This window comes from Rhinatrema bivittatum, chromosome 8, assembly GCF_901001135.1.
Source record: "Rhinatrema bivittatum chromosome 8, aRhiBiv1.1, whole genome shotgun sequence".
NCBI lineage: Eukaryota > Metazoa > Chordata > Amphibia > Gymnophiona > Rhinatrematidae > Rhinatrema > Rhinatrema bivittatum.
This window is the reverse complement of record NC_042622.1, coordinates 103,494,692-103,517,150: the sequence shown is the minus strand read 5'-3', so window position 1 is coordinate 103,517,150 and position 22,459 is coordinate 103,494,692. Positions and strand designations below refer to the sequence as shown.

The window sequence follows — 22,459 nt, the reverse complement described above, 5'->3', positions numbered from 1 at the left end:
CATGAAGTAGCACATATAAAACAAATCGGAGAAAATACTTTTTCATTCAACACATACTTAAGTGCTGGACTTCATTAATGGAGTATGTGATTAAGACAGCATAGCTGGGTTTAAAAAAATATTTAGACAAATTCGTGGAGGAGAAGTCAATAAACTGTTAATCAAATAGATTTAAGAAATAGCCATTACTTATCACTGTACAACAACAGCATGGGATCTATTTACTGTTTATGATCTTGCCAGGTTTGTGTGACCTGGATTGGCCACTGTTGGAAACAGGATACTGGGCTTGATTAACTCTTTGTCTGACCCAGTATGGCAAATTCATATGTTCTTAAACACCAGAGCCTGTCTGCTCTATTATTCCACTTTACTTCAGTAGGCCTCCAATTGTCAAGCAGGAGCCAGTCCTAGTATCAGAAGAGGATATCCTTCCTCCTATGCCAGCTCAGAGGACCCAGCAGACTATTGAGCAAGTGACAACTTAGATTGTGAGCACTCTGGGGACAAGGGAATACATTCAGATACTATAGGTATCGTGCCTTAAGTTAACCAATGAAAAGGCATGAGTTAAACAAAATTATGAGTGACAAATGGTCAGAAACACCTTTGCATCGCTCTCTGGAGCATCTGCAAGATCTTTTCCTCCTTTTCTTTCTTCTTTTCCCACGATGCTATCCTAAACTGCGGTCTTCACATCTCCGCAAGTGCATGACTCCATGGAATCTCTGCTCCACAGTTCATCATCTTCGCTTGAAGCGGAGTCATTCAGAAGTTATGTCAACCTTTTCTCTCACTAAGATGTCAGGAGGAGCCACCTCTATCATTACAGTAATCTTCATGGTCTTGGCAGAGCATATCATTTCCAGTGGATTCACCAGGGATCCTCTCTGATCTGCTTCTGGATCCCTCAGATCATAGTCTCCACCAGAGGATCTTGATTACCAAGTTTATTGGAAAATTGGGCAAAGCCCTCATTTCCTAGCGTGTAGCCAGATGGACTCAGGACCAATGGGTATAGTGTACTCCTGATAGCAGATGGGAGACTTGAGTCATATTTCAAGCTGACGCCAGCCTACATATACCCATGCAGGAAGCTTAGCTCTTCAGTATTTCTCCATCTCCTAAGCAGATAGGGACACTACACACACAAGTCAAGGCCCATTCTATAAGGGACCAGGCAGCGTCCTGGGCGGAAACCAAGATGCTGTTGCCTGCCGAGATCTGTCAGGTAGCAACACGATCCTCCATGCATACCTTCTCCAGGTTCTACCGCCTGGATGTCCAGGCCCAGGAGGACACAACCTTTGCAAGGGCAATACTAAGTGGGCCACAGGCAGCCTCCCGCCTGGTTCGGGAGTAGCTTTTGTACATCCCACTGGTCCTGAGTCCATCTGGCTACATGCTAGGAAATGGAGAAATTATTTACCTGATTTCATTTTCCTTAGTGTGGACAGATGGACTCAGCAACCCGCCCACTGCTACCCTGGAATCCGGGAACCTCAGGTGACAAGCCCCGAGAACAAGACAAGCACGGGTAAGCCAGGTATTACCCCTAGTTAATGACACCCATAGTTGCCGGGTATCTGCGTTATCCGTTTGACTGCACTGGCGTCTCCAATTGGAAATCAGTTGAACCAGTCCTAGTTAAGAACATAAGAACATGCCATACTGGGTCAGACCAAGGGTCCATCAAGCCCAGCATCCTGTTTCCAACAGTGGCCAATCCAGGCCATAAGAACTTGGTAAGTACCCAAAAACTAAGTCTATTCCATGTTACCATTGCTGGTAATAGCAGTGACTATTTTCTAAGTCAACTTAATTTAATAGCAGGTAATGGACTTCTCCTCTAAAGAACTTATCCAATCCTTTTTTAAACACAGCTATACTAACTGCACTAACCACATCCTCTGGCGGCAAATTCCAGAGTTTAATTGTGCGTTGAGTAAAAAAGAACTTTCTCCGATTAGTTTTAAATGTGTCACATGCTAACTTCATGGAGTGCCCCCTAGTCTTTCTATTATCTGAAAGAGTAAATAACTGATTCACATCTACCCATTCTAGACCTCTCATGATTTTAAACACCTCTATCAAGTTATTCAAGTTAACCAAGCTAATCAAGTTATTAAAGCACACATATATCCACAATTGCTTTTCGAGGAGAATACTGAAGAGCAGAGTCCTGAGTCTGTCTATACTAAGGAAAACAAAATTATCAGGTAAGTAATTTCTTCAATATCAATGTACATAAGGACAAAAATCCTCACTCAGTTATGGGAATGCTACAAATTTTAGACAATTCATTGGACTCAGTAGCTCTTCCAACATATTCCATCTTTGATACGCCTATAGATGAAAATGTGAGACAGGCCTGTACCTGGGCTTACAGCAGCCAGAAAGCTGGACTTCAAATATATGATGCAATTGTTTCCCAGCTATGAAATTGGGCAGCTTCCACACCGGTCGGTGGTCATGGAGTTGGCGCTTAAGAAAGCAAAGAAGGAGGTGTGAGGAGAAAGTTTTACCTGTGGAAAGCTGCTGCGTTCTTCGCCTCTTTGAAAGTAAGAACTTTTCCCTGCTGCAGTCAAGTCAAACCAGGGGTGAGAGAGTTAACTTGCCCTGATGGGACCGGCTGGAATGACATGAACGTAAGTGGCAGGACCTGTAGCTTTGCCTGGAATTCGAATGGAATTTGAAGGTTCTTGGTAAACCTTGAAAGACTGTGAAGAACTCTAGGTAGGTTTAATAACCTTATTTTTTCTTTCCTTCTCCACTTGTACCTTCATAAGTGTAACCTCAGCAATATCAGTACAAGCAGCACTCTACATTGTTTTTTCAGCCCCGGATATTTCCTTTTATAGATTAAAATATTCCTTAATTATGCCACACACCAAAAGGAAGGCAAGAGTAAAGCCTTCCTCAGGGACTGTTAGCTGAAACGGGACAGAAAACAGTGTCGGCATGGCTGGACACTCCTCAACAATCCCCAGTAGAGTTGTCCGCTGTGGGGGAGGGATTAGAGCGGGGGAGCGATGGCCGTTTGCCCTTATGTCACAGGGCTACCGGTGCCACTGGTCGGCCCCTGTGACATAGTAAGGGCAAAGGGCCATCACCATTTTGATTACTGACAGCCGACGGCCCAAGTGCAGGAGATCGCTCCTGCACCCCCGCTGGACCACCAGGGACTTTTGGCAGGTCTTTGGGGGTGGGGGGGCAGGAGGGTGGGGGGTTGTAGTTAGATTTTGTGTGGTTTTTTTTTTTTTTTATATTCGCTCCATAAGACGCACAGACATTTCCCCCCCACTTTTGGGGGGAAAAAAGTGTGTCTTATGGAGCGAAAAATACGGTAATATTCGCTCTATTCATGAGGAGACCACTTAGATTTATCTTTAGTTTGTTTCAGGACTTGTACATGTAGTAATACAATTTAAGATGATTGCACTTATATTTCGATATTACAAATGACAAGATCCGTTATTTCCTGTAAATGCATATTGAAAATGCATAAAAAAAAAGCAAAGAAAACAAGACTTTATTCAAAAACCTCTCCTGGAAAAGGGCCACAGGCTCCTTGATAATTTTGGGAAGAAGGTGTTGCAGGGCTCCATGTCAGCTGCTTGAATAACTCATCAGTTTCACATGGTCCAATATATCTATGACTGTATAAAAAAAAAATGAAACTGTGCATATGCTTTGTCACAGGCAAACCCTTCTCCCCAAAATCTTTGCTAGATGCATAAGAGACTATTCATCATCCATTATGCTCTTGAGTCTTTCGATTCCATTGCAGGAACATCAGTAGCTAATGCATGGCATGGCTTCAGGTTAGCAGCATCCAGGAGGGTGATCATGAGAAGCTTGCAGACTTCCGTTGCTTAGGGGATAACCTTTTTGGGGAAAAACTTCAGGAAACAGTTTCTCAGATCAGAGAAAAGAATGCGGCAGTTCAGTTTTGGTCAGTGGACTTGGTGCTGTGGACAATGTCCAAGTGGTCCTACAAGAGACCATACACGTCCTTATTGTTCTTTCCACCATTATTGTCTGAAGACCCAGCCAAAATCTGGGCCTAGTTTTTGATCCTGGCTGTCCTTGAGAACCTCAGCTCAGTGGGGGAGCAGAATTCAATCTTTCCTGGAATTATGGTGCCAAATAGCAAATAAGTGGGTCCTCAGAATTATACAGTATGGATACCGTTGCATTTTTCTTATTCCCTTCCCTCTCATATCTCAAAACTTTCCTTCCGGACCAGTCACAATGACCTCTTCTTCAAATGGAGTTGCAAACGCTTCTCTAGCAAACATGCCATAGAACAGGTCCCAGCACATGGAGCACGGCTTCTATTCTCACTACTTCCTAATTCCCAAGAAGTTGGGAGGATTGAGGCCCTGAACATGCAGCGGGAGAATTTCAAAATGAATTCCCTCAGTACCATTCTCTTTTATCCAGCAGGGGGAGTGGATGTGCTCAATGGATCTAAAGGATGAATATGTACACATCCCTATCCACTCTTCATTTGGGGCTACCTTCATTTCAAGGTGAATTCTACTCATTCATAAGGTGGTCCCATTCGGCTTATCAGCTGCTCCCAGGGTCTTTACCAAGTGCCTTAGAGTGGTATCAGCCTACCTGAGATGTCAGGGAATTCAGGTGTTCCCATATTTATTTATTTTTTTAAATTTATGTGCTACTAAAGGCAAAGTTCATAGCTATTTACAATAAAACATTCATAACAAAAACAATATGATAAATGTTTTTGTTATCCTAACATAAAATGTTAGGATAATAAAATAAATAAATTTACAGCGTCCTCTTGAGAGAGGGTAATGCAGGCCCTGCATACCACACTCTGGCTTCTACAAAGTTTAACTTGGTTCTGATGCAATGTGGCTAATACATTTGAGCATGGATGTATTCCATATGAGTGAGAGCTTACCTGCCCTCTGACCGAGCACGGATGCGTGTTTTGGTTCGAAAAATTTCTATCTATTCATTCCTCCACAGTCTTGTCATCCTTGGCCACATTGCAGCAGCATCGTCATATTGACCTGGTTGCACATCTTTTGTCTACAATGGGGCTTATTCAACCAGTGGAACCAGCTTACACAGCCATTGAAGACGATAATTTGCTTCTCTCGAGAAACGAAGCAACTTTGCTGGTGGCTGCTTCCTCATGTCCTTCAGGATAGATCTCCCCTTTGACCTCTTTCTTATCACGTCATCTTGGTGATAGACTCCTCCATCGAGCTGGGGAGTGCATATCCAATCCTGTCGGACACAGGACATTTGGTCTCTTGAATAGTATCTTCTTCAGATCAGCCTTCTTAAACTAAGGGTGATTAAGAATGCACTCCAGGTGTTCACATATCTAATGCAAGGAAAGGGCATCTTACTTCAAAACGACGACCAAGGAGTTATGGCCGCCTCCATTGTTTACTTGTGAGAAATTCTTCTAGAAGACATCTGCAAAGCTGCCACTTGATCAGTGCATAGCTTTACATGTCACAATCCTGTCTTATCAAATACTGACAGCACATGTGGGCAAGCAGTGTAGCATGACATACTCTTGTAGTAATCTGTTCTCCACAGTGGAGTCCGGATTGCTTTCATTAAGGCTCCACTGCAACTGTCAAATTGGGACTCCTTACATTTCATGGCAAATTCTGCTTGTTTATCGATGGAAAAAGCTAGTTTGCTTACCATAAATGGTGTTTTCCATAGATAGGATGAATTAGTCATGAAATACCTGCTCTCCTCCCTGGAGAGTTGACTACATTGCTCAGGGGTGGCCAACTCTGGTCCTCAAGAGCCACAAACAGGTATGGTTTTCAGGATATCCACAATGAATATGCATGAGAGAGATTGCATTTAGTACCTCCATTGTATGCAAATATCATGCATTTCATTGTGACTTTCCTGAAAACCATTCCTGTTTGGCTCTCAAGGACTGGAATTGGCCACTCCTCACAACAGGCCGATTCAGTAAAGTCCGCAGGAGAGCGGACGAATGCCTGCTCTCCCGGCATGCGCACCGGCCGGTCGCCGGTGTGCGCGATTCAGTATTTAAATTAGGTGGTGTGGTAGAAACAGGCAAAAGGAGGCGCTAGGGACACTAGCATGTCCCTAGCGCCTCCTTTTAGCCCGGAGTGGCGGCTGTCAGCGGGTTTGACAGCCGACGCTCAATTTTGCCGGCGTCTGTTAGTTATGAAACAGACTGAGGTGGCTCTTGAGGGAACTCTTGCATGTGCTCAAAGCTATACTGGCTTGGGGAGATGAATCTGTTTGGTGTTACCGGATGATGCCCACCCATGTATCATGGCCAATTTTATCCTGCTATCTGTGGAAAACACCGTTTATTGTAAGTAGATTTGAGTCTGGGGGATTTTTTTTTTGGAACTTGAGATACTGTTGAAATGAATTCTCAGATAACCATATCGAAAATTTCAGAAACATATCTGAGAGTATCTAGTACTCTTTTTTCTTAACTGAACTTGGATTATAATTTTTGAATTGCATAATGTGGTTTTCTTCCTTTTTTTTTTTTTTGCTTACCAAGAAGCACATTTGCTTGCTTAATTTTTTGTTGACATGATAAAAAAAAAAAAAGATCATTGAATTTTATTTAGTGCTCTGAAAATAGTCCTTGCAAAGTATTATAATAAAACTTAGATAATTTTGATTTTAAGCAGTTCCTTATATACCAAATGTCAACATTTGCTTCTTGGGGTTTATTGGGGAAGAGAAACTGTTGATTTAGTACTTTTCTTTTCCCTTCCTGCAGCATGCATCAGCACTCTGATCTGATCATTGCCCTAGAACGACATAAACTAACATGCTAGTGTCTGTATAGTAAACTAAGATTTTGAGGACAATTTTCTAAAGCTATTTACCTGGGCTAAAGGGCTATATGTCAGTTGCTTACCCTTAATTGTGTTGCAATATGCCTACTTTTATCCATATTTTTGTGTAATAGTTCTGGGGCAGGTTTAGACCTGGGGGAAGCAACAATATGCATAGTTTTGTCTGAAAAAAGTATTTACAGAAAAAGCATTTGCACATGTCTGCAGGTACTCTTTCCTTGGTGCAAAATTTGCAGGTAAAATTACCCATGGACTTTGTATCTGCCCATACAGAAGCACCTATTAAATGCTTATGGTGCATCCTCTTCTTTTTTTTTTTTAAACTTTTTTATATGGAATTGAAGTACAGATGTTTGTGATGTACTGTTTTGTGTGATCACATAAAGTGAACTTATCGCACCTTAACTTACAGGAGAACTCCTGCAAAGTTACCTTTCTTGACTTCAGGATCAGTAATGCAATATTTTTTAAATTATTTCTAGTATAAACATTGAGAAATTACTACTTACCTGATAATTTCCTTTACTTTAGACCATTTCTTTTGACCAGACAGATTAATTAATTGCATGAATTCCTGCAAATTTTGTTTAAATGTAAACTGATGTGATATGTAAAATCGAACACCGGTATATAAAAATAAATAAATAAATAAATTCAGAATCAGTGGGTTATGCACCTATCAGCAGATGGAGATGGAGCAAAGCTGACGTCACAGTATATATACTCCTGCAGTGACATCATACCGTCAGTGTTCTCTTCAAAAATCAATTGTGGACAGACTAGCAAAAACTTGATTGATAATGGATAACTATTTCAGTACTTAGCCAATAGGAAACACTGAGCTCAGACAAAGAATGTATCAACACTAGTCTAGGAACTGGACTAACACTTACTAGTAACCCTGGCACATATAGCCATGCAGAAGGATCATAGCACAAACATTCGGCAGCCAAGTGCTGGAATCTGAATATATCTGTTTGATCTAAAGAAAAGGAAATTATCAGGTAAGTAGTAATTTCTCATTTCTTAGTGTCCAGACAGATGAATTCAGAAGCAGTGGGATGTACCCAAGCTGTTCCTGAATAGGGAAGGAGGCTGCACATAGTCCAGACAAAACCGCACAGGCAAAGGATGCATCCTCCCTAGCCTGCACATCCAGATGATAATACCTGGAAAAGGTATGTAAGGAGGACCATGTTGCAGCTTGGCAAATGTCAATGGGAGACAACAATCTAACCTCCGCCCATGACACTGCCTGAGCCCTAATCTGACTAGGTAACGGCTGCTCAGCATCCACATACGCGGCCGTGACTCTCTAATCCCTGCAGGCTATTGAAGACAGCAGCACTGGGCTCGCCCTGTTTACTTCCACCATGGAGAACAAACAGGCAATCCATATTCCTGAGGGTTTAGAAACTTCCAAATACCTTAAGATATGCCTCTTGACATCCAAGGGCTGTAACAGTGGATATTACTTACTCCGAATCCCTTTCCCTGTCTGGAGATTGGCGGGGAAACAGACTGATTCAAGTGAAAATCTGAGACCACTTTGACAAAAAGGATAGGACTATATCGCCCTTGAGTCACTTTATTTATTTAATGCTTTCTTATACCGGCATTCATGATACAATCATATCATGTCGGTTTACAGGGAACAGGGGTAAAAAAACAACATAACCTTAAATATTGAATATTAAACCAGATAAGAGAGGCAAAGTTACAATAAAACAAGGTAATGGAACCTGGGGGAAGAAGAAGACAAAGCAGAAAGTAACTCAGACAGAAACAAATATTTACAGTGTGCTGAATGATCGGTAATGATAGCTATGGCAGCTTGATGGTTTAGGGAAAGGCCTGTTTAAATAACCAAGTCTTAAGCCTTTTTCTAAATGTCAACAGGCAGGGTTCTTGTCTGAGTTCAGTAGGAATAGCATTCCATATGGTGGAGAAAGCCCGTTCTCTATTTGCTAGATGATGGGTGGATTTAGTTGGGGCATGCAGGGATCCTCTGTAGGCTTCTCTGATAGGTCTAGATGAGGTGTGTATTTTGAGCGGGGGGTTCGGTTTATGGATGGTTTTGTGGATGATGGTGAGGGACTTGTGTAGAATTCTGAAACTGATTGGTAGCCAGTGGAAATTTCTGAGGATGGGTGTGATGTGGTCTCTTCTGCAAGTGTTTGTTAAAATTCTGGCCGCCGCATTTTGAAGCATCTGAAGGGGTTTGATGGAGGCGGCGGGGAGACCTAGCAAGATGGAATTGCAGTAGTCTACCTTGGAGAATAGAACGGCTTGGAGGACAGTTCTGAAATCTTGAAAGTGAAGAAGTGGTTTTATTCTTTTAGTACCTGCAGTTTATAGAAGCAGTCCTTGGTTGTGTGGTGGTTGAATGTTTTTAAATTCAGGCGATTGTCGATTAGTACTCCCAAGTCTCTTGCTTGGGTGACGAAGGTGGTAGTGAGTGTCTTTTGAGGGGGAACACTATTGTCTGGGGAGATGAGAAGGAGTTTGGTCTTAGCTGAATTGAGTATCAGGTTTAGGTTAGTGAGGAGGAGGTTGATCTCTTGGAGGCAATTTTCCCAGTATTTGAGTGGTTTTGTGATGGATTCTGTTATGGGGATCAAAATTTGCACGTAGTCTGCGTAAAGGAAGTGTTTTAGTTTTAGATTTGTTAGCAGCTGGCATAGGGGAAGGAGATATATATTGAAGAGAGTGGGAGACAAGGAGGAGCCCTGTGGAACTCCTAGTGATGAATTGATGCGAAGGGGTTCTTTATTGATGATTCTGACTTTGTAGCCTCTGTTACTGAGAAATGATTCAAACCATTTGAAGGTGGTTCCTGTTATTCAGATGTCAGTCAGTGGAAGAGGATGGAATGGTTTACAGTGTCGAAAGCTGCCGAGAGGTCGAGAAGGATTGTCCTTTGTCCAATCCCATGATGAGGTGGTCTGTTAGAGAGATGAGTGTTTCAGTGCTTAGTGCCTTACGGAATCCGTATTGTGTAGGTGTAGTATTTGATGGTCTTCCAGATAATCTTAAAGTTGAGTTGACTAGTTTCTCCATGATCTTGGCTACAAAAGGTAGATTGGAAATGGGGCAGAAATTGTCCCTGCTGAGTACAGAGTCCCTCCCGGCTGTGGGGGAGAGGGCATATAGTCACTGCTGCGCTCTGCTTCCTGTTTTAACAGCTAAGTCTATGCTGGCTGAAAAAAAAAAAGCTACAGGACCAAGGCGCTTATCTGATGGACCAACCAAATCACCTTAGGAATTCTCAACTGGGGGATGGACCATTTAGTATCACTGCAGGAGAGCAGGGCAAGTTAAATTTCCTTCTTTTTCTCCTTCTAAAACTTGAACCAATCCCCAGTAGGGAGATGCATGACCACAATCTGCTGGAGACAGAAAATACTGGTAGACTGATGTCACTGCAGGAGTTTATATACTGTGGTGTCAGCTTTGTTCAATCGCCATCTGCTGGTGGAGGTGTATAACCTACTGGTTCTGAATGCATCTGTCTGGATGCTAAGAATTTTTATTGCTCATTATTTGTACATAGAGCATCAGAGATTAAAGCAATAAAACAGTTTTGTTTGTGCAGGTTCTCTTTGGGTAGAGAACTGATTCTTACCAATACATTCACTACTTCCCAAGTTAGACTTTCTTTGTGCCTATGTTCATCTGAATAGAAAACACTGCCTGTCAGAATATTTAGGTCTGTTTTAACTCTGATAGAATTTTCCCCATAGGCACAACATTATTGGATTACAAACTGGTTAAAAGACAGAAAACAGAGAGTAGGATTAAATGGTCAATTTTCTCAGTGGAAAAGGGTAAACAGTGGAGTGCCTCATGGATCTATACTTGGATCGGTGCTTTTCAATATATATAAAATGTTCTGGAAAGGAATACGATGAGTGAGGTTATCAAATTTGCGGATGATACAAAATTATTCAGAGTAGTTAAATCACAAGCAGACTGTGATACATTACAGGAGGACCTTGCAAGACTGGAAGATTGGGCATCCAAATGGCAGATGAAATTTAATGTGGACAAGTGCAAGGTGTTGCATATAGGGAAAAATAACCCTTGCTGTAGTTGCACGATGTTAGGTTCCATATTAGGAGCTACCACCCAGGAAAAGATCTAGGCGTCATAGTGGATAATACTTTAAAATCGTCGGCTCAGTGTGCTGCAGCAGTCAAAAAAGCAAACTATGTTAGGAATTATTAGGAAGGGAATGGTTAATAAAACGGAAAATGTCATAATGCCTCTATATTGCTCCATGGTGAAGACCACACCTTGAATACTGTGTACAGTTCTGGTCGCCACATCTCAAAAAAGATATAGTTGCGATGGAGAAGGTACAGAGAAGGGCAACCAAAATGATAAAGGGGATGGAACAGCTCCCCTATGAGGAAAGGCTGAAGAGGTTAGGGCTGTTCAGCTTGGAGAAGAGACGGCTGAGGGGGGATATGATAGAAGTCTTTAAGATCATGAGAAGTCTTGAACGAGTAGATGTGACTCTGTTATTTACCCTTTCGAATAATAGAAGGACTAGGGGGCATTCCATGAAGTTAGCAAGTAGCACATTTAAGACTAATCGGAGAAAATTCTTTTTCACTCAACGCACAATAAAGCTCTGGAATTTGTTGCCAGAGGATGTGGTTAGTGCAGTTAGTGTAGCTGGGTTCAAAAAAGGTTTGGATAAGTTATTGGAGGAGAAGTCCATTAACAGCTATTAATCAAGTTTACTTAGAGAATAGCCACTGCTATTAATTGCATCAGTAGTATGGGATCTTCTTAGTGTTTGGATAATTGTCAGGTTCTTGTGGCCTGGTTTGGCCTCTGTTGGAAACAGGATGCTGGGCTTGATGGACCCTTGGTTTGACCCAGCATGGCAGTTTCTTATGTTCTTATGATATTAGTTAATTCTTGGGACTCCTTATACTGTGGTATATTGTGGTAGTGTCTTTTGTTTAGAAATAGGAAAAAGGATCCTTCAGGTTGTATCTTTTTTGTCTACTGTTGTGGAGCAAACTATGAAGAACACTGCAGGAATATCTCAAAATCCAAAGTTAATATTCCATTTAATCACAATATTTGTAATAGTGATCTCATATTTTGGAAATTAAAAGCAGGTAAGTATAGCAGGTAATGATAGTGTCTTATAAAAGCCTTCACAACCCTTGTACGTTGGTCACATTCTGCTGTCTTAAAAATATAAATAAAAAATGCATTACAGCAGGAGTTTTTCACTGATCTATAAAATATACACTTTCATCATAAAAGAGCAATTTATAGAACTATTCCAAAAGTAATTAAGAATAAAATCTTGATTGCGTGAAATCTTCACCCCCTTTATCTTAGGTAACTCTAACTCCAGTTCAAAAATTGCCTTAACAAGACATATAATTTGTTAAATATAGTCCACCTCTGTCCAATCACAGTAGTTGAGCTGATCTGAATAATCCTGGATGAAGAATCAAGCTGATTCTGTTGTATGACGTGAATTTGAAGCAAAGGTCAAAACATACCTTACAAGGTGCTTCCAAAAGAACTCCAGAGTAACATTTACTGAAAGGTACAAATTTGGGAGTCTATAAGAAAATTTGAATGTTTGAATATCTCTTGGGCAGTATTAGGTCAAACATTGTAAAAGTGAAACAATTTGGCACCACCAAGATACTGCCAGGATCCATCCTTCCACATTCAATAGACATGGGTTGAGAGAACTGCTGTAGAAGGTCTCTGTGGGGTTTTACATTACTTTTAAAAGAACTACAGAGGTCTCTTTCTGGGACAGAAGAAAATGTTTACTGTTTCAACAGTTTCAGGATTACTCCACAGACATTGCCTGAAAGGGGAGGATGGTAAGATGGAAGCCCCTGATAAGGAAAAGCCATATAATTTGCCACACAACTTTAATTTTGCAAATGCTAAGGGACATTCATACATAAGGGAGAAGGTTTTGTGGTCTCATGAGACCAAAGTAGAACCTTTTGGTCTTGATGCTAAGCAATGTGTGTAGAATAAAACGAACACAGCATATCACCCTGCTAATGCCATCTCTGCAATAAAGCATGGTGGTGGCAGCATTATGCTGGAGACTGGGGAGAAGATTGACCTTTCAGCAGGATAGTGATCCTATGTACAAAGCAAAAGCAACAATGGAGTGGCTGAACAAGAAGAAAATTAATTACCTTGAGTGGCCCAGACAAAGTCTAGAGCTGAATCCAATAGAAATTCTGTGGCAAGACTTGAAGGCTACAGTCCATAGATAATACCCAGTCAACTTTTAAAGAACTTGAGCTGTTATGCCAAGAATGGACTAAAACTGCATCATACCACTGTGCAAAGTTGGACATTTATTCTAAATGACTTGTGGCTGCTGCTGCTGTTGCAAAAGTGGCTTCCACCAAGTATCGCGTCATAGGGTGTGAAGACTTATGCAATTAAGACTGTTTTGGGTTCTGTTCTTAATTACTTTTGAAATATTCCTTTTATTTCTTAGCGTTCAGACAGGTGAATCCAGAACCAGTAGGTTGTGCACCTCTATCCAGCAGATGTAGATGGAGCAAAGATGACATCATGGTATATATACTCCTGCAGTGACAACCTGCCAGTATTTTCCATTTCCAGCAGATGGTAAACTTGCATCTCCCTGCTGGGGATTGCTTAAAAAAAAAGGGAATTTTTAAAAGGAGAACAGAAGAATTAATCATCCTGCTCTCCTGTGGTGATACTTTATGGTCCCTTCCTCAGCTGAGAATTCCTGAGGTGATTTCTTTGGATTCTTCCCTCAGATGAGTGCCTTGGTCATGTAGCTGGTTTTTCAGTCTGTGTAGAATTAGCTGTGCAATAAATAAACAAATACAGCTGAAAGGCAAGCACGTCCAGAAGACTGAGCACGGTGGTGAAGGTCCTTACCCCCTCCCCCTGCAACTGGAGACCAATCTTGTACTCAACTGGGACAGGCTGAGCTCAGGTAAAGGGGTAATTTAAAAAAAAAAAAAAAGAGAGAGAGAGAGAGGAAGGGGAGTTAAGTAGGGATTCCTCTTCCCCCTTGGTCTCTGTGCTTGGCAAGCCGATCCAACAGTTGTTTCTGCCTCCGGGGGAGCTGGGCAGCTTGGCAGGTTGAGCAACCTTTTTTGGCTAGGCCCTGCTTGTCTTGTTTGCTGTGTGGTAGGCTGCAGTACCATTTTCGCACGTCTTTCTGCACGCAAGACTGCCCTCTTCAGTTCCATTAGTTTGTGCTTGTGCGTTCAGCTATGCCCTCGGCTGTGCGTCTAGGCTTTGCACCTGTGTCGGCGCTGTTTTGGAGGCTCAGGGAGAGTTGCCTCTGTCTGATTTTACTAAGCTCGGTTCTTCCCAGCCTGGTACGGGAATGGAGAAAGAGCTGCCAGAGGTGTCTCTTGATTTTGGGACCTCCCTAACTAGTTCATCAGTGGGGGAAGGTTGTTCAGTGGGCGCAGGTCCGATGCCCCCTGGTTTTGGCATGGATCTCTGCCTTTTCTTCGGTAGAATTTTTCCAAGAACTACAGTCCTTTCTTCAGGCTTAGTCCCAGCCAGCCTTGATAAGTCAATCGCAGGCTACGGATTCTCGTATGCCTGGTGCTGTGGGTAAGCATTGGAGTAAGCCTAGAGCTGCTGCAGGCCTCCCCAACAGGGACCCAGATGGCACGGATGATGAAGCAGATCCTTCTTCCCTGGAAGATAGGAAAATTCTTCCGAGTTTGGAGCCATTTAGAACTTTTGCGTTTCTTTCATAGAGATGAGTTACCGGCTCTGATTTCCTAGACGTTTAAGATGCTGGGAGTTCTGGGGACTGAATCTGTTTTAGCCAAAGAAATATCCCATTTTGATTTCATTACGTAAAGCCTGAATGGTCTTGAATGGGGTGCGCCGGAAGCTAATTTTAAAGGGGGACAAGGCTTGGAAGGACTGTACCCCTGGATCCATTTGCGAGAAAGCAATTGTGCTTTCTGAAGGTAGATGCGCTTGTGTGTGCCGGTACCAATCGGACGACTATCCCCGTAGAAGGGGGAGAGGCCTTGAAGGATGCACAGGATAAGAAAATTGCGGCTATCCTTAAGTGGGCTTTTGAAACAATGGCAATTCATTTGCAGATAGCTTCCTGTTGTTCCCTGGTGGCTCATTCTCCTCTTGTTTACTTCTCTCTCAGGAGGTCAACGAATCTGGTGTGAATTCCAGGGCAGTGATGGAACCAGCAGCTGCCGTTTTGGCAGATGTCGACTGTGATTTGGTCCACACTTCAGCCAGAGGAGTGGCTTCGGTAATAGCGGCTAGGCGTCAGCTATGGCTGAGAAATTGGTCAGCCAATACCACCTCAAAGTCTAACCTTAAAAAGTTGCCCTTTAATGGTTTGCTCTTGTTTGGGAGTGAGCTGGAGGATATGGCCAATAAGTGGGTTGAGTTCCCAGCTCCTTGATTACCAGAGGATAAGAAACCGGCAATGCGCTTCTTCAGCATGGGAGTTCATACTAGTGGGTTCAGACGTTTTCAACCCTAGAGAGAAGTGGCTTTTCAGAGGACTTGACCTTTGGGTAGGTCTCAGTGCTTTTGTCCCAGGCAGCCCAGACGGGGCACAGGCTCAGGTAGTGGAGCACCTCGAGCCTCCCAAAGAAGGTGTATCAACCCACCCCCGGAAACAGGAGAAAGGTCACATCTCTCTTTATCGGAGGTGGGTCGAGATCACGTCAGATCAGTGTGTTCTGGAGGTGATAAGCGATAGCTATGTGCTAGAGTTTGTGTTCCTCGGGACATGTTCATGATGTCTCCCTGCAACTCTGCAGAAGAGAGAGGCAGTGGAGTGTACATTGTCAACATTCCTCAGCCTGCGGACTGTGGTTCCTTTGCCCACATCTCAAGAAAATATGGGCCAATTTTGCATTTATTTTGTTGTGTCCAAGAAGGAGGGCTTTTTTTCTCCCGTCCTGGATCTTAAAGGTGTCAGCTGCTTTCACTTGGAAACCTTGCACTCAGTGATAATGGCAGTACTGTCGGAGTTCAGATGTCTCTGGACTTGTCCGAAGTATACCTGCATGTTTCCATCTGGCTAGAGCATCAATGATTTCTGCATTTCACGGATTTGGGACATCATCAATTTAAAGTGCTGCCCTTTGGTTTGGCCACCGTGCTTATATGTTGGTGGTGGGGGCAGAGTTGAGAGAGGATGGAATCCTGGTACACTTGTACTTGGACGACTGGCTGATTCAATCCAGGATTCTGGAAGAGAGCCTCAGGGTTTCGTGCAAGGTGATCTCCTTGTTGCAGGAGCTAAGTTTAGTGGTGAACCTGGCCAAGAGTAATCTTCAGCCATCACAGTCACTAGAGTATCTCAGTGTTCAGTTTGACATGAAATAGGGCAGGGTGTTCCTGCCGGAGGGCTGTATTCACAAGCTGATGGTGCAGGTGTGTCTATTGACTAACACAATATGCCTGACAATGTGGTCCTATCTACAGGTGCTTGGATTGATGGCAGTGTCCCTAGAGGTGGTGCTGTGGGTGAAGTCGCATATGCATCCTTTTCAGTGCACTCTGTTTCGTTGGAGCCTACAGTTTCAGGACTATTCAATTTGGCTTCACCTGCCGATGGAGGTTTGCACTCGGTTGCATTGGTGATTAAAAGCGGATCAACTAAAAAGGGGGTTTCCCTAAGATCACTGGACTGGCTAGTACTCATGCAGATGTGAGCCTCTAGGGTTGGGGAGCTCACTGTCAGGAGCTGAACAGCACAAGGGCGCTGGAATTCAGAAGTTTCTCTCCCTGAAACATCAATTGGGTGGTTGCTTGTGATTCAGTGACCGATTGCAGAGTCGAGCAGTCCGGATAATGTCAGACAATGCAATGACAGTGGCTTACATCAATCGGCAGGGAGGAACTAAGAGCCAGCAAGTGTTGCAAGAAATAGCTCAACTTATGGAATGGGTGGAAGTGCATCTTTGGGAGATAGCCTCAAACAATGCAGGAAAAGACAATATAAGAGCAGACTTTCTCAGCAGGCAGAGCTGGATCCAGGAGAATGGGAATTGTCAAACGAGGCTTTTGTTAATGGATTGCTGGGGGCCTTCCTTTTCTGGACCTGCTGGCGACTTCTCACAATGCGAAGGGTCCTCGCTTCTTCAGTCCCAGGAGAGATCCATAGCTCTTGGGCATTGATGCCCTTGTGCTGGAGTGGAAGCTGCTGTATGCTTTTTCCTGTGTCTGTTGGGCAGGATGATTCAGAAAATCGAGAGTCCCAGGGGAATGGTGCTTCTGGTGGCACCAGATTGGCCCAGGAGACCATGGTATGCAGATTTGTGAAGGCTTCTGGTGGATTCTTCCCTCCAGTTTCTGGTGTACGGGGATCTGCTACAGCAAGGCCTGTTTTCCATGAAGAGCAGACTCAGTTTTGTCTTACGGTATCCCCTTGAGAGGGCTCGCTTGCTGAAGTATGGCTGTTCTATAGCGGCACGTTGCTACGAGCGAGAAAGTTCTCCACTTTCTTAGCCTATGTGCGGGTTTGGCAAGTGAGGCTTGGTGTGAAGATCAAGAGGTTCTTCCTCGTTTGGTTAAGATTCTGTTCATTTTGAATTTTTGCAGGATGGATTGAGTAAAGGGTTTGCCATTAATTCATTAAAGGTACAGCTGGCGGCTAATGCCTGTTTCTGAGATCAGGTGAATGGTGGCCTCTTGTTGGCTTATCAGAGGTGCCCTTGTGGAGTCTTAATCTAGTTTTTTGTTTTTGTTTTTTTTTAGCAGGCCCTACTTTTCGCCTATGCGTAACCTTTCCTTGAAATTACTGACCTTGAAAACAGTGTGTTTTGTGGCAATTTGTTCTGTGCCAGTATCCGAACTTCAGGCCTTGCCGGGAGCTGTTTCTATGAGTCACTACAGGGGTGATATAGCTGCGTACTGTGCCTTTCTTTTTTGCCAAAAGTGGTCTCGGATTTTCACTCAGATCTTCCCTGCCATCTCTAGATAGGGAAAGAGATGCGGAGGAATATCGTCTGTTACAGTCCTTAGATGTCAAGAGGCATATCTTAAGGTATTTGGAGATTTCTAAACCTCTCAGGAAGATGGCTCAACTCTTCTTCATGGTGAAAGTAAACAGGGTGAGCCGGACTACAATAGCTCACTGGATTAAGGAGATGGTGAAGGCTGCATATGTGGATGCTAAGCAGTCGTTACCTAGTCAGGTTAGGGCTCATTCCACTAGGCTCAGGCAGTGTCATGGGCGGAGGTTAGATTGTTGTCTCCTTTTGACATTTGCCAAGCTGCGACATGGTCCTCTTTACACACCTTTTCCAAGCATTATTGCTTGGATGTGCAGGCCCGGGATGATGTAGCCTTTGCACGTGCGGTTTTGACTGTGGGCAGTCTTCTGCCCTGTTCGGGAGTAGCTTTGGTACATCCCACTGGTTCTGGATTTACCTGTCTGAAAGCTAAGAGATGAGAAATTACTATTTACCTGATAATTTCCTTTTCTTTAGTACACACAGTTGAATCCACCTTCCTGCCCTTGGCTGCTGAATGGTTGTGTTATGGTCCTGCTGCATGGCTTCGTGTTCCAGGGAGTACTGGTAAGTGTCAATCCAGTCCCTAGACTAGTGTTGTACTCCTTGTCTGATCTCAGTGGTTTCCTGTTAGCAGAGTGCTGAAGTGGTTGTCTGTTAATAATCAAGTTTCAGTTAGTTTGTCGATAGTTGACCTTTACAGAGAATACTGGCGGGCTGATGTAACTGCACTCGTATATATACTGTGATGTCAGCTTTCCTCAGTCTCCATCTGCTGGTAGAGGTGCATAGCCTACTGGTTCTGGATTAATCTATCTGTACTAAAGAAAAGGAAATTATCAGGGAAGAAGTAATTTCTCAATTGTTCTTTCATGATGAAAATATAGTGTAGGTTGCATCTACAACCTTAGGAACCCTTAAGTATATATATGACTAAGGATGTGCATTTGTTGGTCATTCGTTTTGGTGGTGTACGCATATCTCACGATTGGAATTACACACATAAAACAGATGATATGAGCACATGTGCGCGCCTTCCTTAATTTGTGCATATTATCAGTTTTGTGTGCGTACATTCCGATCATGAGATGCGGCACACCACTGAAATGCATGAAACAAATGATACAACTAATGCACATCCCTAATAATGACACCTTCATATGTGGAATTGGTTGGTTCTCATTTACAACTATTCCCCATTATAATCATTGGTCTCGAGCAAATGTTTAACTTTTCCTTTGCACTTAAGTACTGTTTGTTATGACTTTTATCAGAAAAACTGTCTGCATAGCCTTGCTCCCAACATGGTCCATGGTTTTTCATGACCTCTATACTTCTGCGTCAGTGGTGCTTTATCTGTGTTGCCAACCAGATCTAGCATTCCTGTACAAAAAGTCATTTTATTCACCACACTTGAAACATTCTTCTGCTAATCTAATTCAAAGTATGTGGCTGACTTCCAGTGGACAAAAATAACATGACATAAATTAAACCATTCTATCTCTTTATTCAAGTTAGGCTGTACTGTATTTAGAGTAAACATCCAGTATTGTTCCCAATAATTCAAAAGAGCCACACTATCACCACCTCTCAAACATTGTTGTATTTTTTTCTATTCTATTCCATTTTAATTTTTCAAATGATTGTTGATAAACACCACCTCCTTTTTGGTGGCTTTCATGACCATTCTTGAATCCTTCAATAAGTCCAGCAGAGCTTGTCTAGCACTTGAACATAAATTATAAAAGGGACATTCTGTGTTATGTGGACCAATTTAGAAAATCATCCACACTTGACCTTCAAATTGCATAAAATTTTGTTTAGATGCTTGCTAGGGCCTCAAACAAAACTATGCAAAATTTTTCAGTTGCATCTCTATTGGTTCAAGAATTAGAGGCAGCTGAATGAAGGTCACTGTTAAAGTACTATGCTCCACACAACACAAAAATGCCACTGCAGCCAAACAACCCCTATTAGGGGGCCTGAAATTTTGTGGATGATTACAACCTCTGCTGCAAAGTTCCTAATCAAAGTTTGGAATATAACATGAGCTTGTCGTTCTTTTTATGGGCCAGCAAAGTATATGTGAAATCTTACAAAAGAAATTTAAGGCCTTCTTTGACTCCTCATTGCTCCTGATGTATACTTCGATTCAGGTCATAACTGGATCAGTAGTCATGGCCCATGAAGTACATCTAGAATTTTCACTAGGAGGTTTTGCAGCCAACTGGAAGCAAAGATATAGTTACATAAAAACGTCACCTTATTATGCAAATTTTAACCATTTTTTGGGTGCAAATATCTCTATTGTGTAACTTTTTTTTTTTTTCTTTCTAATTTGAAAAAGCACCATTTTGCTGCAAGTCACCCTCTTTTGTCTTTGACCCAGCCTTGCTTTGGCCAGAATTTTGAAGTCCCAAAGACAAGCATCATTTGCATGTGTGAATGCGCTATGTTAAAAAGAGACATCTTTGGTACCCGACCGTGAAACATGCAAATGAGCTAGAGATGTGAAAATTTACAAGGCAGCTCAGATTACTGTGCTTACCACAGTTTTAGCTTTTGACACACATTTGTTTACTTATTTTCATATATTAGTCATCAGTCAGTGCAAAACGTTGTATGCTGATTAGTTACCTTGCATTGGTCAGTGGTGGCTGAGCCACTGCCAAGTAAGCAGAATTGATAACCCCATCGCCTAGGGGCCACTCCAGTCAGCCAGACAAAGTATTAGCCACAGGTTTCCAAGTCAATACATTTGACACTGATTACTTGCTGGTTCTCGTTCAAGATCACAGGAGTTAAGCCACTAACGACTGCCATTTGATTAGCAATGGCCCCTTGTGTGTCACTGATTTTGCGCTTTGCGTAACTCAAAGAATTTTGCCTGCTATCCTACTGAATCTTTAAAGGGGAACTGCCAAGAGGTGTAAAGCTGGCATTGAGGTTTTCAGCCACACTGGGGTCATCACTACTAGATTCGGACTGAGGACCTTCCGATTCTTGCAACTTTGCATTGAAGTCGTGCCTACAACGTGGACAAAGTTTTTGGCCTGGTTTAAAGTAATCAGCTGTTGCAAAGTAGACCTTTGATATTGTTGTGATTCTGCTTCTTGAAGGGATTATAGCAGTATGTCTGTAGAAATTCAAATTTGGTCAGAATCAAGGCTTCGTAATAGGAGCAAATACTGGATTCCACAGACAAAGTAGAAAGTCCAGAGCATGTCTTTATTAATTCTTGATCTTTTGAAGAGAAATCCTTGATGGACCTTAAGCCACTTCTTCTAAAATAAAAACCTAATGGCATATGGCATTCAGAACCATCATAAATTCCAATTCTGCAAGGACCTAATTTGTTGGTAACCTCCGTGATCAGAATAAATGATGGCCTAAAGATAAAAAAAGTCAAATGAATCAAGGAAAACTTGCAAGAACACAACAGAAACAGCAAAAATGTCTCATTAAACAATAGAAAAAAATCAGCTACTTTGTCAAAAGGAACAGTTAGAAATGATGTGTGGAAATTGATAGTTTCATCAAGATGCATAAAACATCAGGGTGGGCCAGGACTTGTCTGTCAAGGCAGCCATTATATCACTAAGAGCACAATGGTGTCGCAGGTCAGGGCATGTTCCCAAAATCTCTGCCAGAATACACTAACATGACGACATAGTTCCTTGTGAAGGTGATACTTTTACATGTTCAGGCTTGCATGCAGTAAACACAGCACAATAAAATGTCCATTTTGAGGGGTCATTTATAAAAGTATGTCCAAGTAAGATGCCATAAGCTACAAGCTTGGTAAGCTCAACAAGCTTCACCGCACTGTAAAATTTCACATCTCTAGCTCATTTGCGTGTTATGCAGCAGGGCGCCAGAGATGCCGCTCTTTGTTTTTATAATTCTTTATTGAATTTAATTCATATTTACAAGAAACATATAATAAATGGAAATATAAGATAAATACCAATATATCAACTGGTACAAATATAGAGAAAAGGAAAACCCATTACCTAATTATAGTCCACATTATTGAAATTGCCTAACAATACAAATCTCTCTCCCAGTACCCAGCATCTAATAACATCGAGATCACTATAATCACTGGTATCCATACCTGCCCCATCCCGGAGCACCCCGCAACAAAATGAAACAGACCAAAAATGGATGAAGAGGCTGCAGCTTTATTGTAAACATTATTAAAGTAAGGGTCCCCTTTCTGACTTCTGACACCAACCGGGTCTGCTGTGTTTCCTAGCAAAACAGCCCTTCATGCCCAGCCTCCCGCCTTGACCTCCAATCAAGGGGGTCACCCCAGGCCGGCGAAGTTGGCCCATGGCTCATGTACCTGCCACCAGCATGAGGTAGTGCACTGGCCTTAAGCCCCCCACACAAAGCTGCTGCCTTTTCACCTGAAGAAACATTCCAGAGCCTCCTATTATTGAAAAGATCGTAACCAATATCAGATGAATTCAGTCAGGCCTATAAAGGCCTTCATACGGGTCTGCCTACTCATGCAATATCTGACGGCCATCTAACTTCTGTACCCATAGTCCCACCTGCTGGTTGATCTTTTTGCGACCCCCCCCC

At 42.6% G+C, this 22,459-nt stretch overlaps 1 protein-coding gene across 5 annotated transcripts in view; it reads left to right on the top strand.

The window, feature by feature from the left end:
- Positions 1 to 22,459, top strand: part of SLC2A8 (solute carrier family 2 member 8) — a 128,343-nt gene that overhangs the window by 3,640 nt on the left and 102,244 nt on the right. Inside the window, exon 1 of one of the 5 annotated variants that reach the window (XM_029611869.1) lies at positions 18,354 to 18,436. The exons of the other annotated variants lie outside the window; for them this stretch is intronic. Within the exon in view, the coding sequence (XP_029467729.1) occupies positions 18,387 to 18,436 (50 nt within the window). The 5' untranslated portion in view covers positions 18,354 to 18,386. Of the gene's footprint in view, positions 1 to 18,353; positions 18,437 to 22,459 lie in introns of those variants that run through there. 5 annotated transcript variants of the gene reach the window in all.